The sequence below is a fragment of the Dermacentor silvarum genome, chromosome 2, assembly GCF_013339745.2.
Source record: "Dermacentor silvarum isolate Dsil-2018 chromosome 2, BIME_Dsil_1.4, whole genome shotgun sequence".
In the NCBI taxonomy this organism is placed as follows: domain Eukaryota; kingdom Metazoa; phylum Arthropoda; class Arachnida; order Ixodida; family Ixodidae; genus Dermacentor; species Dermacentor silvarum.
The window spans coordinates 230796635-230815671 of NC_051155.1; the positions used below are offsets into that span (position 1 = coordinate 230796635).

The window sequence follows — 19037 nt, forward strand, 5'->3', positions numbered from 1 at the left end:
GTGGGCGCCCATATCTTGAAAGTGATCTGCGATGGGCACACAGTGCGCCTAGTGCTGGTAGCTTCGTATGCGCTGTGCATTCGACGCTTAGTTCGCGTTGAAGCGAGACGCAGCCTGGAGGTCAATTCGCTCGCTGCTGCTGCCGCGCCGGGCAGCGTCTGTGGGTTGTCTTGTGGCGCAATTGTAGATGCGTTATGCTGACGGCGCCGGGCAGCGTCTGTGTCCTTTCTCAAAGCAAGCAAACGGTGCTATCGCTCGACAAACTTGGTCCGCGTTCAACCACGGCAAATCTTGAGCCAGGTTTCCCAATGTCCCAAGAGAACTCTGCATTTCATAAATTTTATAATTTGAAGAAATAAGCAGCATTTTAAATGCAATGTGTCGCGAAGTTCTCACGTTAGTGGCTTATTTAGAAGCGTTACGAATAATTATTGAACCCTCTTTTTTTTTCTTTTTACTTTTTCATGCGTGATATATTAGGTTCGCCTGGTGTACTCATTGAACTAAAAAAAGAAAAGGCAGCTTCTTTTTGTTTGGTGACTGTCAGGACCAGGTAATGGGCGACGTGTAGGTAAAGTTTAAAATAGATGGTTAATTCGGGCTTTAGCAGTAAATTCCCTATGCAAGCGCTCTAAAGCGTTATGAACGTGTCTAACGAGCGGGGCAGAATTGAGCCCGCTGCCCTGGCACACAATGGTAAATGTTCTGGCGAAGTAACACGTGTGTTCATGAATTACTGGCTTTTAAAAAATTGATCCCAACACGAAGAGCTCCAAAACGTTACATGTGGGCATGGTTTCAAACGGAACGGTCATATACGGGCAACGTTTTCAAGTATGCGATATGATTACAGGAAACAAACTTTTATTGCAATTGCTCGAAAGAAACAGCTTCGCTGGAAATGGGGTCGTAATTCACCAAGGTCGCACACATCTGCTGTCTTGTTTTTTTCTTGTGAATATTGCAAGTTTATATATATATATATATATATATATATATATATATATTGTATTTCGTTATGGATGTCCTCAACAATACTATTACGGTAACTAGCGATACATTCGTGTTGTAGACTTAAACACCAAGTACAATTCTTTGTTTATTAAAAATGTTTGTAGCAAATGTGCTTTTTTTTTTATGTGCGCCGTACTGCTGCTACCGGGCGAGATAAGGGACCTCTGTGAAACACTCATTGCCTTAGTACCTGCATCATATTGAAATTTTATATAGTTCCAAGAAATAAATGAAAATTAAAGGAATTGTTCTGGCCCTCATGGTTCACGATGTGTGTTTGATAAATAGGCCATATAAAAATAACTGGCAGACGCCTTTTCCAGGCTCTATCACACAATATAACAGTAACTCGCAATATATAAGAGAGAGAGAGAGTCAGGTGTTTTGCGGTCCCCCTCCCCACTCGAGAAATAGTTGGTACGCCACTGTACGCTGCCTTCTCTTCGCAACGATATCGCTCCGGGCGGCAGCACCAAGCTCTGCGCGTGGTCGTCGCTAGACGTCTGTCTACAGTGTACTAGGCTATTCTAGTTCACTATACGTCTGTCCTTCTGACAGAGCATGACTGCATCCGACGCCACCTGCGCTAGCCGGCTCGGCCTGAGGTCTATGACGTATTTCCGGCTTCCAAAATTGTTTTCGCCGTTTGCACTCAGCTGAACTACAGTGGCTAGAATCCACTGTAGCTGAACAACGGCCTCAAGATCTGTATCTCTCGAAAGCGCCATGCCGCGCGTTGCGAGCAAACGCCGCGGGACAGCGTTCGCCACCGCCATTACCTAGAGTTACTTTAGGAGCCTAAACTTCCTAAAGGGAGCCTATACAATAATTCTACCCTTACCTAAACCCGTACCCAGCTTAGTTACGTGACCACCGCCAACGCAGCCACGCACAACAGCTGCCTCCGAGCACCGGGCATCGAGGCATTGCCGTTCGTGGCTGACATGTGTACAAGTGCCGGCCCGCCTCTGGGGGCCGCTACTCCTTCTCACCGTTACTAGATTGACTCTTTCTCGCACTCTGCTGCGCGTCAGCGGCCGCAGCGACGCTCCGCCCTCGTAATCAATGGGATCAGCTGGCCGAAAACTGTAAATGAGGGTGAAGTAGAATCAAACAAAAGGCGTTGGGACAAAATTGCAGGCCTGGGCCGGTCTTTTGTAGCGATGCGTTATGCTTTATTCTATGCTAGCCTTATCATCCACCGCTCACGGCCGGCTGATCCCGTTGATATCGTGAGCGGACTGTCGTTCTGACCGCTGACTAAGCGCGAAAAGCCCGAAAAATCATTAGCATCGGAAAAGGCATCGCTACAAAATACCGGCTCTGGTTACACTTTTTGGCGATACCACAGCTGCGCAAAAAAGTACAAAAAAAAAACAACGTTTCGTTACTGTCTTTTTTTCTTTTTTTTTTTTTTAAGCATTTTCGCAGTCTGGGTTTCGAGGTATCCGGAGTTCGGCGCAGGGGTGTTCCGAGATAAGGGATGAAAACCCCATGGAGTTGACATCGTACCAGGGGAAAAATTCGACTTATCCGATAATTTGAGATATCATAGTTCGAGTTAACGAGGGTTTACTTGTGTGGACACTCCAGCCCCATTTCTGCCGTCGCCGTGGACGTCGCTGTGAGGTTCCGTATAATGAAGTCCAATGGCGATAAAATCGTCGCCGCGCGCCGTGTACTGTATGTGCGAGGGTGAGCTGGCGATCGCGGCTTAATCTCACGCACGCAAGTGAGGGAAGCGGGAAGGATGCTCAACGCCCCCGAGGGGTGAGAGCGAGGGGGGGGGGGGGGGCTGTAAGAGGAGGGGGGCGTTCTGCTCCGGGCCGCCCGAGCATACCTGAGTGTCCGCAAGACTCCAGGGAGTGGGGCGCGTTCTAGCCGCGCGCGTCCACCCGGCCCGCTGTATCTGCGACGGGGACAGAGTCTGTCACGCGCTGTGTTTTTGCGGCTTAGTTCGCGTTGATGCGAGAGGCGGCCACGAAGGTCAATTCGCTCGCAGCTGCTACCGTGCTTCCTCACTCCAGCATTTTGACAGCGACCGCATGAGGGCGACTTTTTGCGCGATGAAGGACAGCTTCGAGCAACAACGGGCCGTCGCGCAAACAGATCGCTCGTTCTTATCACTCGATCGCTCAGTTCTGGAAATCTAGAATTCGTTGCTCGTCGCCCGGAAATGCTGTGAGCGACTAGCCAATAGTGCGAAGCCTGAACAGGATGTACATCAGACGAGTACTACCGATTGTCACACGGAACGAGCAAAATTACTTAATTTTGATACGTGCAAGGATAAGAACCTAGTGCAAGACCTTTAGAAATATTTACGCTGCTCTTTACAGTAAAACACATCAACTTAAATTAACAAAGCACGCGTCACGGCAGTTTTGGTGCGTATTTGCTGCCCTCATACTAGCAACACAGGGGAGACATCACTCAAGGTCGTCACTCGCATGCGGTTTATACTTAATCGAGTGAGATGTGTTCAATGTTTGCTTGTGCGCATGCGACACCATGCTTGATAATTTAGTTAGTATGCCTATGTTTACAAGTTTATACTGCCGATAAAACTACTATCTTTACTTCGTATAGCTTTCCACTAATTTGCTACCGCAATCGATGCTTTGCCTTTCGGGCGAAACTGCGACTTTTTTTCAGTCAGCAAGAGAAGTAACAATATTCTCGCCTGCCTTGAAAATGTGGAGATTGTATCATGCTGTGCGCCATATCCATGCTTGTTTGTCGACCGAGCTCTCGCCTTGCCTTTTGCTCGGGACTTACATGCTCCTTCGCTTCTCACGCTTCTTGCGTTCCTTTGTCTCGAGCTTTTGCCCAACAATCGTTTCCCAACCCTCGTCAGCTTCCTCAATCATCACGTCTTCTGCCTGCATCACATCAAGAACCGCTTTCCTTGCTTTTTCGGAGCCGGCAGAAATGCCCAACTCCTCGCAAATTTGCAGGAGGTGGTGTGCTTTATATGCCTCCATCGTGATCTCGTACCTCATGTTGTTTGCCCATTAAATTTACCCTCACTTCAAACTAAAATCCACTGTTTAAAGAAGGTAAATTCTTAAGTCATAGTCTACCAAAAGAAAGACACTCTCCTAACATCTGCCTGTGCAAACATCAGGCACTCACCCAGCCAAAGTGGATGATGTAGGTCAGTCTCGTAGCGGCCATCGAGCGGTGTAGCAAGCGTCTTGCAGGCGGTGTAGCAGTGTAGCACAACACTACTCACATGTCCTGATTGTATGCGACATCTGGCAAACTTCCTGTTTAGTGTCTATTACTAGTCAAGTTTACAACTTGCATCATTACTTTCTGCGGTCAACACCCCAATTTGTAACGAACTTAGGCTAGCTGGCATTGCTCGCTTAAGTTTATTATTTTCTCCATTGCAGTCTTTATGAATGTAGCACATTGCTAGCTGTTTGGATCGGTTTAGAAAAAGGGTTTGAAATGCATTTGCTTATAGTAAAGCGCAAGATAAATTTAACATTTAGCCCAGTCAACCATCGTTTTACCATAATATGTTTGTACTGCATCCTAAAGATTCAGTGAACCTATATGTGGCTTTCTTGGTGCCTATTGAGTGTGAACATGCATTCATGAAACGTGCATGAATGTGATATATTAAAATTTGACCAAGCCTTGGAGCAACACATGAAAAATGTTTTGCAGTTTTAATAAGGCATGGGGCAAGCTTGTGTCAAACAGCTCTGACTGTGTGTGGGTCGTTACACAGAGCCGCATTAACTAGAGCAATTCCCTTGAGGATTGTCGTTTACTGTCCATGAGTAGGTGTCAGGGCTGTCAGTTCATTTTTTTTTTACAAATTGACATAATTTTTTTAGCCCTCATCTCTACAGAAGGTCCTTGGTATTATATGTCCAATATTTATCTAAATGTGCACATTTCTTCTATGTATTATTATTATTCTTGCCCCCATTTTGTATATAGCTTATCACTTTATGGCTGGGTACTTTTTTGCCATGATAAATTGCAGCAGCTGTAACTAACACAAAAATAGTGTTTTTGGGTTGGCATACTAAGAAACATGCAAAACTTATGCATTTAAAAAATGTTGTTGCTATTGTTGAAATTAAAATATGAAAGGAGCTTGAATCACTATGTAGTAATATGGCTACTCCTTTTTTTGCTCTAGCATATAAAGAATACAGGAAGGTAAAAATAAAATAATCATCCGAGTGTCATTACTGTAACTGAAGTCAGCATAAATTTAATGAAGCCTTAGTTGTAGCTCCCACAAAAAAACATATTTAACTTTCATTAAAACTCTGGTGTTCGTGTTTTAGCAATGCAAGGGATTTTATGTTCCCGTAACAAGCTCCTACTCGTCAGTTAACATGTCACAAATGAAGATGTTCTAGCAAGCTTTTAATTAACATTTCCCTGCAGTCAGATGTTCAAAATGCTCACACTAATTTTGCACAGTCACAAGTGCACTTCCAGCAATACACAGGTGCATGCATTGGCCTACGGACTCGTGTAACAAAAGTAGCTTGAGTGTGAGGCCTCAGACATATATGATGGGGACACATCTTTCACAATGAAGGCTGTTCTGTTATATGAAGCAGGTTGTATTACCAGACCATGCAAAAAAAAGCAGTTTCACCAACCATGTGAGAATACCTTACGCTCACCAGGACACATGCTTTTGTGTAACCAAGACCATTCAAATGTTCCAGTCATTTTGGAATATGAATACCCATTTATGGTGCCACCTGACATCACATTTCAATACATTGTTTTGTATGTAAGTATAACTTTAAAGTAGTGTCTATATCTAGTACAGATAATATTGACGCTAAGCTGCTTAAGCATACTGTGGCCTTGTCAAGTACTATAATTCTTTACCATGTCTTCAAGCTGTCTCTATCATCTGCACTATGTATTGATATTCGGAAGGTTGCAAAGATTATTCTCGTTTCTCGACATTTAAATAAAAAGTTGCCTGAATATTATTGTGCAGTATCCCTGACGTTTGTTTCTTTTAAATAACTTGTGTGCATAACTGTGTAGCATATTTACAGAAGTCTTGAAATGAATGAGTTATTATTATTTTTTTTTTAGAAACCAACAGCTTTAGAGAAAGCATCTCTTTGGAAACACAATTGCTGGTATTTATGACTGATTTGCATTTTAACGAATATAATCAGCGTACACTTATAGCAATAGGCCCCTTTGATTCTAGCGGGAGTGTGCGCTTACAGCCTAGAGTTGGACCAGGCTGATCAGAAGAGAGAGCGCAGGCAAAAACAAGGCGACGTAGAACAAAAACAAGACATTTATGTTCTTATGTAAAATGCGGTCACCTCCTAAAGGCTGCTGAAGAGCAAAGGTGAATGTAAAGAAGGCTGTCAGCGGATTTATGCCCTCTCGGGAACACTCTTGTTCAGAGTGAGAGGGAAAGAACTGTCGGCCAAAGCACACCCATGCTGTCGTCATGTCTTGACTTGCAGCGGTCTCGCTGTCCACTCACTGAGACATATCTGAGCCCACACCTCCCACACATAGCACGGATCTGTGAGAACAAGAGAACATTCCACAATGGCAGCTACACTCATGCACAGACACATAAGTGTACTGACACACCAGATTCATGTTCGCCACTGGGAATATTGGGCTTTCAGGTATTTTGATGCATCCATAACATTTTCATCCCCCCCCCCCCCCTTTAGCAAATGCCTCAGACATTACTTATAATATGTTTATTAAATAAAAAAAAAGAAATAAATGCTTATTTTACCTAATTCTTCACCATACCACAGCCAGTTTCTAATCAAAATAAATACACCTGCATTGTGTGTCTTTTATATTATTGTTCATTAAGCTCCTATGTTAGTGAAGAGGTGTCATCACAAGCTGCTGAACAATTTTGTAAAATATTCAGCTTCAGCTTTTTCTCTGGGGTTGCTTCTTTTTTACTGTAGTGCCCTGCCGTCATAATTTTCCTCTCTTCGGTGATCAAGTTAGTTAGTGCGTGTGTGTGTTGAGTGCGCACGCGCGCGCTGGCGCACTTCCCACACTGAATTGAGAAATGCCGAGACATGCAGTTGCTTTTGCTTCGGCAAAAGCAATAAACATCGCAGCGTCTGCTTTGGGTTAGCTGTAATCCAGCAGCAGCCATTTGACACAGCAGACAGCTAATTTATCGCTGTAATATGTGCATTCATCATCTGGTTGTTACAGATCTGTATTTAATATTGTATTTCCATATTATAAAAGCAGTTCAAGATTTCGTATGCAAAGTGCACTCAAGGACTGAATATGCAGTCACAGTCAAACACATATATCGAAGGAACAGCCATTTAAATCATTTGTTTTTTGAAGCACACACGCACGCACACACACACACACACACGCCACGCACACACGCGCACACACACACACACACACCACACACACACACACACACACACACAAAAAAAGCCTTTGACTTCAGTCTTTACATGCTACCCTCATTATTTTATGGAAATAGTAAACAAAACTATACAGGAAGTGAACAAAGAAATAACAATGGATGAAAGCACATAACTGCAGTAGGCCAGTGTATAGCACAAGTTACAGAAAGGAGAAAAAATAAATAAATTCAGGCAACGAAACTAAAACTATGGTGTCAGTGCACTGCAGTAAAAATACTTTTGATATTGTGACAGTGTGTTAAGAAAGAAAGAACAAGAAGCGAAAAAAATGAATTTTCGATGTAATTACAGTGCACTGAAGTGCTATAGCAAAAAAAAATAAAAACTGCAGACAGCTGGGACTGCCTACTTTGTGCAGTAAAGCAGCAATGTGAACTGCTGGCACTGCCATTGTGCAGCTATGAGGGAGAAAAAATATTAGCAGAAGATAAACTGATGCCCTGTGTGCAATACAAGGACTGAGAGACAGCAACAGCAATAATCCTCATTTTAGAAAAAGCATGTCAACAGAGGACACTGGCAACAGTTGATCATCGTTGTGGGGACACTGAGAGAAATATAAAGTTAACTTGTGTTAGTAAATTATGCTTCTGCAATAGCAAAACAAACACCCTTACCTTCAAAGACTTGGCTAGTCAGAAAACGTGCAGAAATGAAAGAGAGGTGACACTGCTACCACCACCCTGAGGTTTCCTCACCAGCTCATTGTGACAATTTTTACAGCATGTACTTGGATATAGTTAATTGTTTCTTGATGAACAAGGACTACTTTTCACTCTAAAGGAACCAATGGCTCAGCCCATCAAGTTTCCAGACCTCCTGCTACACCAGAATTGCCCAAACACGAGCAAATACATTAAAATCAGTGACATCACGTTGATGTGCCACTAGCAACGTTCTGGCTCGGAAATTTCAAAAAGTATGGCCTTCATTTTCTCAAGAAATAATAATCATTTGAAATGAAAACAGGTGCTTAAAAATAGTTTTGCCTATCTGTATTGATTTATTGTCGCTCTCTCGTGTCCTACTGTAGGCAAAAGCTTCTTCCAGGGATTCCCACTTAAACCTGTCTTTTGTTACTCAAACATACCGGATACCTGCTGATTTCCAAATCTCATCACTTCCATCTAATCCTCTGCCACCCACGACTATGTTTACCTTGCCTTGGCACCTATGCCATTGCCTTTAGCAAAGCAGTAGTTCTCTGTTTTGTGTTATGTCTTACCTGTGTTTGATCCATGACCACAGTCGCCATCTTCCTATTGCATAATGTTATGCCCAGTCATTTTATTTTTAATTGATTGCGGTACGGTCCTTAACTTCCTTTCAAGTTTCTTTGTTACCCTGAATGCCTTGCCTGCTGCAGTGGCTCAGTAGCATTCTGCTGAGCCACTGCAGAATACTGCGCCTTGAGTGCCCGTTAAAAGACCTCAGGTCGTCAAAATTATTCTTGAGCTTCCTGCTACAGCATCCCTTATAGCCCACTTTGCAGCTTCGGAACGTCAAACCCCTAAATTTATTTCCTATCAAGTTTCAACGCTCTAGTACTGACAGAATATGCTGATTGGACAACCTGATTTAAATGAAGAGCAAATGTTTTTAATTTAAAAAGACAGTTCATTTAAAGCAATAATGTCTGTTCTTTTGGCAACACGTAAGCAAAGCTAGTAGCGCCACCACTCCAGCAGAGGCGACGAGCATCAAGTTCCCCCAGTACGTGGTGAATATGCCCGGCACCACATTGGATGGTTGCCGTCATAGTTGTTTCTTGGCTGTCATAAACACGCCCGTGTCCATGGCCTGGCCAGCTTTCGCAATAAACATGGCAGCTTGTTGCTGCTCAGCCACCACACAATTTGTGACCTTGGACATCTGAACCAGTGCACCAGCAAAGACTAGTTTAGCACCATCAGCCACCGAGCCCCATTTACAGCCATAGACCAGTCAGAAGACTGGAGCCTTCCAGAGCTAGATTAAAGAATAAAATAAATTATTGTGCAATATTGACTAATTATCCTTTTAAGTCATTACTTTAGAGCACATGTCGTAATTTCCGAATAGGTTGGTCAGTGTTAAAGGTATGTTCATTTAGTAGGAATTGTGAGACTATCTGCAGTATAGAGCTGTTCATCCCCGAATTCTCCCATGATACCTGTTAAACAAATGTACCATGTAGGGTGTTTTTTAATTATTATTTTTTTGTACATAGGAAAGGCTTTGTGGGAGAGTAACTCATCTAAGTGCAATACCAGCGCATTTCCCTACAAGGTTGTGGAGAGATATCAAAAACTGGTGCTAGTTTTAGGATTCGTACTAAGTGAGCATGTCTTAAGCTCTGACAGACTTCATTCACCTCTGCATTTGCAACATGGCCATAAAGTGAATAATCGGAAAGTTGCACAGAGTAAAAATAAATACTTAATTGGCTGACCAGTAACTGTCACATATATTTCTTTACGCCCACCACTAATAATATGGGTTGCCATAGAATATATATATATATAGGCATCTCCACTGTACCGTCTTCAACAGAATTGCACCTCTTTCTAAAAGCAAGTGGTATAGCTTTCATGAATATCAGTCAGTCGCCTTTCAAGGCCTGTCAGTGATCTGGGAAAGGCAAAAGTTCATATTTGTCACCATGCGATTGATTTATATTAGCCAGATAACGCTCAACATGATGAAGGTGCAGGTTCTGGGAACGTCGAACCAGGATACGAAAGTTCTTTGGCAACCGCTATTGCCCTTTGTGTCAGAACTCATTTCACACTTATCTGCCCAGTCTATTCTGCACAGTCCATCAGGACGCATTGCTTTCAAAAGCTTATCTAAGGACTTTAGTCAAGCCTTTGGCTGAGCTAATATCAACCTGTCAGAAAAGTACTGTTGTGCCAAAACTGGTTTGGGAGCACAGAATATGTGACAGAGCTGTAAATGCAAGCAGTAGTATTTCCTCGTTATCTTCTGATAAGTGCACTTGTCTTCAGAAGGAATGGCTTCATTCAGGATGCCACATGTCCCGTGTATATCTTATCCCCTGGGACAACATCAGCCCTGCACGAATCTGTCATCAGTTTGAGATAATGTGCAATAGTGGGCACAGTTTGTATTATTCTCATTCTTTTTGATAAAGATTCTATCTCTTTCCCATTGTTAGCAGCGTAACATTGCACAACAAATTAACTTTGCATATGCACTTGATATTCAACGCGTTAATGTTATCACTTTTCCAGGAAACAAGAAGGTCTGTGGCTACTGGAGTAAAGATTTGAAAGAACTTCACTGGATAAGCTATGAGGAGGTTTGTAACAGAATGCATTTGTAATATACATGTAGCAGCTTAGTTTGAAAAGCACAGTTTGCAACTTTCATCACATATTTGCTATGACATGAAATTTTATTATATTAGTAGCTGCGCACATTAAAGGCATGCCCCAGTAAACATTTTTTGTGCTGGATTATTCTTTAGATTACTGCAGTGTAAACAGTGATGGTGGCCACTATTGCTTGCTAGGTTAACTTTAAAGGAGTCACAATATTAACATAGACGTATTTTAGATGTATTAACATTAACATAGACGTAATAGACATATTAACAATGCTGAGGTGTCTTCATGATGCAATTTCCATGTATGTGTTTCCTCTTTCACTATGTATATTGTTTAAAAAGTAGCGGTCATTTAAAACAATGTTAAAGGTTTTGTGGCCAGTTGGGTTTAAAAAGCTGCATTTTTTTTTTCTTTTTCAATTCACACTTAAGTCTTATGGAAGCATTACTTTTCAGAGATTTCTTTCATCTTCCTTTTTCTTACATACAGGTAGCAGACAAAAAGCCTTGCTCTGAATTGCATACATAAACATGCTGCAGATGTATTAGATGTCACACAATTGTCTCCTGTGGGGTAACACCACCATTGTGCTTGACAGTCACATTGGCTCTTATTTTCTTGAAAATCAAAACGAAAGTGGTTGTCTTATAAACATCATGAAAGTTTAAAACGTCTTTGCTGTGGAAAAGTTAAAGGAGCATTAAAGACAAGCATCACTTTTGATGGACTACTGATTTCAAATTCTTGTGTTCAAATTCTAGTTTTTTGCTTTGAATCAACCAGTGATAAGAGATGGTGACCATGAACACTGGTACAAGAATCACATATTGCCATCTGCTGGGAGGACAAAGAATAGTCTTCCCATTCTTGAAGTTCTTAATCTTACCTTGGCAAGAAAGGCTTGTTTCACTCCTTTCTAGGCAACATGGTTATAGGAAGCAAAGGGGAGGTTTCATCATCACTCCTGATGTGGGGAAAAAAAGAACAAAAAGGAAGAAGCATCTGTGTCATAAGAACATATTGCGAAATTGTTGGGGTGGAGAAGGGGAGAAGTCAAAATGCCATTGCATTTAATGACATTCATGTGCTTTTTGTAGTATGTATAGTATCTAAATAACAGTCAGTGCAACTGCTTGTTCAGTTTAGGTGTGCACAATGTTTCCATACTTCACAGCTGAATTTGCCGAGAAAACTTGTTTGTTCTGTGGTGACGGTGGCACAGTACACTGGCTCTACAATTCAAATTGTGGGCGATTTGAATTGCAGGAGCATTGTGTGGCACCTTCAGCTGCAATTTTTGCTGCAGTTAAATCATCTCTTGACATAAAACAAATGTTGCAAGGTTTCCAGAAAAGTAATCAAACAGCCTAGATTGATTCAATGCTTCCATTTAGTGTTGACTTGATATCGTTCTGTTCAATGCAACTGGCTTTTGCTTTCTGTCTGAGTGCAGCTCCTGGAGAAATGCCAAATGTTTGGGTCCGGATTGCTGTCCCTGGGGCAAGTTCCTCGTGAGAGCATTGTCATGATCAACTGCAAGACGGGCCTTGAGGTACGGGGATAATAAAATTGTTGGCTTGAAGTCTAGCTTTTGGTGTAGTCAATAATATTCCCAGAAAAGTATTCACAGCACCACGTCAGATGGTGTCTGCCAATGGACAAGCTGAATCTTTTACCTTATCCATGCAGTGACAGTAATTGCTCCACAATATTTCAGGTACACAGTTATTCTTAGAAAATTTTGTTCTTTTCTTTGACGTGTGTTCTTAGAGTAGTAGATGTCAGTTGCACTCTTGTTTGACATTATCCACCATGATGGCTTGGTGGCTGTGGCATCACGCTGCTGCACACAAAGTTGCAGGTTTGATTCCTGGGGGGGGTATTCATGTCATCACAATGCGAAAACTTTGTAACCCATTCAGCATTTGATCTTCAAGGAATCTTATTCCCAAATAGTTGTATGAGATGTTTTGAATTGTGAGCTGCGAATGTTCATTTTTGAAAGTCTTTTGATGGTAACACTGGAGAATACCATTAAATGCTTTCTGTTCACAGCAGTTTTGCTTTATGTTAAAGGTTTTTTAAAGGACACCAGGTTCATCACACGTGATTGTGGTAATTTATGGGATACATATTTTTGCAGTACGTCATCTCAAACTACTCCCTGTCACACTACTCCATGGTTTCCTGCCCAGTCACAGCCAATGCTGATCTCGAGGCCACAACATTTGTTCTCCAGCAAGGTTAGTTGCGTTAGTTACTATACAGATAGTTATACTCATGAGATACTCGTGAGACTGCGGGACGGAAATTTTCAAAGTGCAGACATCTGTTCTTGCAACTTTCCTGGTTCATCTTGTTGACTGCTTATCAAAATCTGCTGTAACCTTCTTGCAGTACAGAAGTTCATCTCATAACAGCATTTGAAATATGAAGTTGCGACTCCAACACTTTAAACAGATTTGGGGAACATTTTGTCTTGCAAAAATTGTGGCACTGTTATGAAAGAGTGATAACAACCAAGCTTGGTTCACGTGCGAACAGGAAATTAGCTTGTTTTTATCTATCAAATTCGATTAGAACAAGCAAATTTCAGTGCTAACAACTCACTTGGTAATCAAGCAACACTTTGTCATTTCAGAAAAAGTTTACAAAACAGTTACATTTTGCATTATTAATGCAACAAACTTTGTTTGTTGCATTCATAGTATAATATGTAACCTGTATGTTTAAAGGAATGCAGGGGTAGTGGTTTGTCACAACCACTTTTGGTTTCACACAAATGGTGCTTGTACAGTTTTTAGGTGAATGTGCATTTCAACCTGCAGTTCATGGCTCCATTATAATTTATAACATTTGTTGTTAGGACTTAATGATAAAACTGCCTCCTCGGAAGTACTAGTACTGTATTAATGTTTTCTTCAAATAATGTTATGATTGTTAAGTTTTTGTACATGAATAGGTGTGGTGGTTTAATATTACACTAAATCTGCAGCTACTGAAAGTAGTTTAGCTAGAGCTTTTAGAGCTGTGTTTGCCTGAGTTAGAAAACTTTGAATACCCTATGTGACCTTAAGTGATGGGCATATCTAGCAGGCACATACTGATTTCAGCTACAACAAATGCCAAGTGTCTTTCTCCCTACCTATATGCTCTTATCCTATAGAGAAAATCTTAAGCTAAGCATGGTCACATGATATAGTACAACTGAAACTTCTGTATTGCGCTTAAATTTGAGCTTAAGTCTTCTGTACTGAGCATATGTAAGGATGTGTGTAATGCAGGGCGACTTAAAAGTTCTGTTTGTTTTAATAAGGCCTTATCTCCCTAAGCACATAATTATTTATAATATTGTTGTCTGCTTTCATTTACTGCAAGTGTAAATTGAATTGGCTGTACAGTTTATTGAAATTTTCAAATGACATCATTATCTGTAAGCATAGGTCAGCACAATAGGCTGATGCTCACTCGTACTCATTCGTACTCGCACTCATCCACACTCACTCACGTTCCCACGCATGCTCAATATCCACTCGCATTCACAGTCTCCTCCATTCACATTTACTGGCACCCACTAATGCTCATACTCGCATGAAGTCCCACTCACCGGCACTCACTCACTTACAAACGCCCACTCACACTCACTGATAGTTCCTCATGTTGATCCTCACCTGCACTCAAACTCACTGTCGATGACTTACGTTTGTACTCACTTTAACTGGCACTCACTCCCGTTACCATTCATGTCTACTCAAACTCATTGCCTTGCACTCCCATTAATACTCGCATCCACTCACACCTTTCTCCACTTACTAATGCTGCATCTAATGCCTATGAAATGAGTGTGGAGCAAGTATGAGTCACTGCACTCGTAAGTATGCCAGCCTGTGCCTGTAAGCGCTAGTTAGTATCTTTACTTGAGAATCGCTGCCAAATAGAACTTTGTATACTTTGGTACGTACGTTTCTTTTAACATTCTGTTATAAGTTTCTTTCTTCCTTTCTTGCTGTTTGATTTGACTGTATCAGCCATTTATCCTGGTCATGAAGTTTACACCATGTTTGCTTCCTCTTCTTTTGTTACGACTGTTGCTTGCAGTGGAAAGCTCTGTGTTGGTATGCGATTCTGCGGACAAAGTGCAATACTTCCTCAGCAAAAAGGACTCGCTACCAGCTCTCAAAACTATTGTATGTGCCGACGACATTTCACGGGACGTTATCGCCGCATGTCGCAGCAAAGGAATGGAGTTGGTGCTATGGAGTGATTGCCTGGTGAGAAAACATAATTCATTATCATACATAAGGAGCATCGTATACAGCATCATAAGATAAGAAAAATAGTCTGTTGATATTTAGTAATAATAATTTACCTGAAATCATTCTGTTGTCACAGAGCCACGTTGCTTTGGACTGGAAACAGGCTTACCATCTTGTATAAAATGAGGTCAAATGACATGCTAGCCATGTGCACGTAAGATCATGCACCTGGCCAGGTGCGTAATTCTCTTTATAATAAAAGATTATTAAATGGTAAAGTGTTCTTATGTTGCACAAGGGTGAGAAAGATTTTGTTTGAACAAAGAGCGAGGTAATGCTCAGGCACTGTATGTGCTTGTGCGTATGCGGGCATGTCTATTTAATATCGACCAAAATAGTTTACGGACCAAGGAATCTGGCAAAAAGCTGAATATCTCCGCAGCCTCAAAACGCAGCCTGGCATTCCCATTTCCAGCCTCTACTGGTATATGCAAACAACATGGTGATGTAAGGTTTTACTGGCTACTTTTAAAGGCTGCTTGGATATTTAGCGTTTTCTGAGAACCTGTGGTCCGTAAACTTTTTTGGACGATAGTCCACCGTTTCTATTTTAGCAGAGTTGCCACCAGATTTATAAAATTTTGGGCTCATTTAGTTGCTTTATTTGAGATTTTGCAGACAGTAGACTTGAAATGACATTTTTTTTTTTTTTTCAGTGCATTCACATAAAGATTTTACAGTAAAGGCTCGTAAATTTGAATTTCACAAGGATGCTCACTGAATTCAAGTTACATGAAATTCGAACTAACAGAAGTGATAAATAGAAGGGTATATAGTATAATGATGAAAGGAGTAAGAGCACTTCTGAAACCATCAACTTTTATTTCCAAAAGAAATCCATGATCATTTTCTGCTTTATTTTACTGAAAGCGATCGCCGTAAGCTTACCTTCAAGAACTCGAATGAGTCTGAAAGCAACTTCCTCATCCTCTTCAAAACTAAAGAACAGCTGTGCGTGATTCAGTCATTCCATCACCTGTGATAACAAAGGCCACAACGGCACTTCCTCTTCCTTGTCCGCATAATTATTGTCATCTTCCCCTGTGTGGTCAGCGCTGACTACTTGGGCACTGATGTCACAATCTATGACAGCACCGCAAAGCATGGTGTAGCTGTCGACATTTAGGTAGTCTGCAAAGTCCATTTCGCCCAACACTTGGATGTACAGACCTCAGATCTGTTAACAACAACGCGCAAGCGTGTGGGCGGAAATACCATATGCACCTTCCACTGGCACACTGGCATTTTCAGGGCTCACACCTCTGCTCAGGGTGCATTCAATTAAACGCACGGTGCATAATCTCGCCGATAACGCATGTGTGCCAGTAGAAAGCATAAACGGTAACTCCAACCACATGCTCTCGCATTGATCTGACATCTGTACCTGAACAGAAACGCGATCCTGTGTCTCTCTTTCCGTCCTGTTTGAAGTTTGCACTTTCCTTTATTCCATTCATAATGAACCAACTAGCCCAGCTCTCCTCAGGTCCACTAGTCTCCGGTATTTGCCACGTGACGAAGACATTGCGGCATGCTCACAAGTGTAGGTCTGGTCGCTGCGACAGAACCGTCCCACAACACACACGATGGGGCCCTGACACAACAAAGACAATAAAAAATGACCCAGCTTATCTCACTTGCTCGAACTGTGCGACTGGCAAGTTGCCCGACGCACCACATCGGCCGCATGCTCCATTGTCAATGTCGATGTAACTAACCCTTTGCAGAAATAAGCGTAAGAACATGGTGGCCATGTGTGATTTCAGCTCCCTTAATCTATTCCTGTGTATGCAGTTGGCAGAAGCATAGCCTTTCAGATCTTAGGGAGCTATTGCGGGGCGTGGATTGACAACAATGGTGACAAGCACATCGCACCACTGGTCGCTTAACTGGGGAAGTGACCTACAGCACCAGCCAGGATCCGGCCACTCGGCATGCAGTTGAAATTATTCATGGTTGACCCAATAGGTGTGCAATATAACAAGCTTTTTAATACATGGAATTCTATGGAGCTTGGTCGGATTGTGCCAATTAGATTGAATTATCCAAAATTTCGAATTAATGAGGTGTGAATTAACTAGCTTTTACAATAGCATATTCCAGCAATCTTAAAGCTAGTTTTTGGTGGAACCATTGCGAGAAAAATTTGTAGCACAGGTTTGCTTCACATGTCGTTGCTCCTGTAAACTATGATTAAAGAGAGAGAGAAGAAAAGGAGAAAGGCAGGGAGGGAAACCAGAGGGGAAGGTTTGGTTTGCTACCCTACGCTGGGGAGAGAGGGGAGGGGGAGGTAAAGTGACAGGAAAGTAGAGATAGAGAAAGAAAGGGAGATGCACAATCACAGTCAGTCACCGCATATAGTTACTGCACAGCATAGCAGCGCTTGTAGCACTGTAAACATCAGTTTAGTCTACAGCCGCTTGTCCAATTCTGTAGTCTTTAAAAACTGCAACAGAGCTTTCGTCGCCCTCCACTGCAATGTCTTGTGATGGCAGCATTCTAAAATGGTTTCCTCTGTTAAAGGTCTTTGGTCCAAGCGTGCTATCGCGATTGCGAGCGATCGTCTCTGTAAATTGTAGCGAGGACAGTCACAGAGAAGATGTTGAAGTCTCCTCACTACCACAGTCATCACATGAGGGGTCGTTGGCCCATCCAATTCTAGAAGCAAAAGACTTCATAAAGGCTACTCCTAGCCATATTCGATAAAGCAGGGTAGCTTTGCGTCGGCAGAGACCAGCTGGGATGGGAAGGCGAAGAGAAGGGACTAGGTGGTGCCGTGGGTTGCATTGAAAACTTTGTGTGTACCACACGGAGAACTTTATATCACGGGTGAGCGTTACATATATAACGTTACATCAAGGGTGACGCCGCAGTGACTTGGAAGCCACTGAAATGTCACGCGGTGTTCTTGCTCAGCCAAGGTATGGATTAGCTCTCTAATCTTGAATACCAGTTGTTCGTGCAGTCCGCGCCGCAGGGCTGATAGTAAAGACTGCAGTGCTGCCTTCAAGTCACTGAATATGGACCATCTTCGAGGTTGTTCCTGGCTAATGAGACGAAGTGCAGTGCGAAGAGCTGCAAGTTCCGCAGCAGTCGACGTCGTTGGGTGACACGTCTTGAAACTGATGGTGGTGGCTCTCGCAGGGAAAACCACGGTTCCAGACGAACACTGGAGAGTTGCTGATCCATCTGTATAAATATGTACGTGGTCGGCATATCTCTCATGCAAAAGGAGCAGCGTTAGCTGTTTAAGAGCAGATGATGTCAGCTTAGACTTTTTAGATGCGAAGCAGCTTATGGTCGGGGCTATGTCACTCCCTCTGCCGTGCGGCGTCCACACCCCTACTGCGCATGTACGCCAAGCTCCGGCTTCCGGAGAACGCTTCCGGCGTTTTGCCCGAATGATCCCCCGGTGCTTCGCCCACTCATCATCATTCACTTTGTGGTTATGCGGTGTTGAGAAGAGGGCTCGAGCTGCTGCCACAAAACGGCAGCAGCGACAGACCGATCCCGAACTTTGGGCTCGCGAAGCCGAAAGGAATCGTCAACGCCGCCGAGAAGCTGCTACTGATGCAACGAGGGCTCGCGTAATCGGAACTTGAGTGGACCCCATGGCTGCTTCGCATACTACTCGGGGTTCCCCTACGGGAAGATGGTGTAATTTTTTTCTGATCCCTGGTACCATGAGATGCATTGCAGGTCGAGCCAAACACCATGGAGGAATCAATGGCTTAGTTGCGGGGGTGAAGCCTGATGGAAGGCGGGTGTAATAATCCGAAATCGTAGTACAAAATGTTGCCTGCGGCCTTTGTGATGGTAGTGGTGCAGGATTTCATTTCATCTCATTTCATTTATTTACCCCAAGGGCCCAGAATCGGGCATTACATAGGGAGGGGGGATAACAACAAGAAACTTCAAAACTGGGTTATAAGCAT

At 42.7% G+C, this 19037-nt stretch overlaps 1 protein-coding gene across 3 annotated transcripts in view; it reads left to right on the plus strand.

Annotated features, from left to right (window-relative positions):
• LOC119442848 (long-chain-fatty-acid--CoA ligase 5) overlaps positions 1 to 19037 on the plus strand; it is a 74581-nt gene that overhangs the window by 17272 nt on the left and 38272 nt on the right. For all 3 annotated transcript variants that reach the window (XM_049662423.1, XM_037707891.2, XM_037707893.2), the window contains 4 exons: positions 10691 to 10758; positions 12240 to 12338; positions 12930 to 13029; positions 14885 to 15057. In XM_049662423.1, the coding sequence (XP_049518380.1) occupies positions 10691 to 10758; positions 12240 to 12338; positions 12930 to 13029; positions 14885 to 15057 (440 nt within the window). The remainder of the gene's footprint in view (positions 1 to 10690; positions 10759 to 12239; positions 12339 to 12929; positions 13030 to 14884; positions 15058 to 19037) is intronic.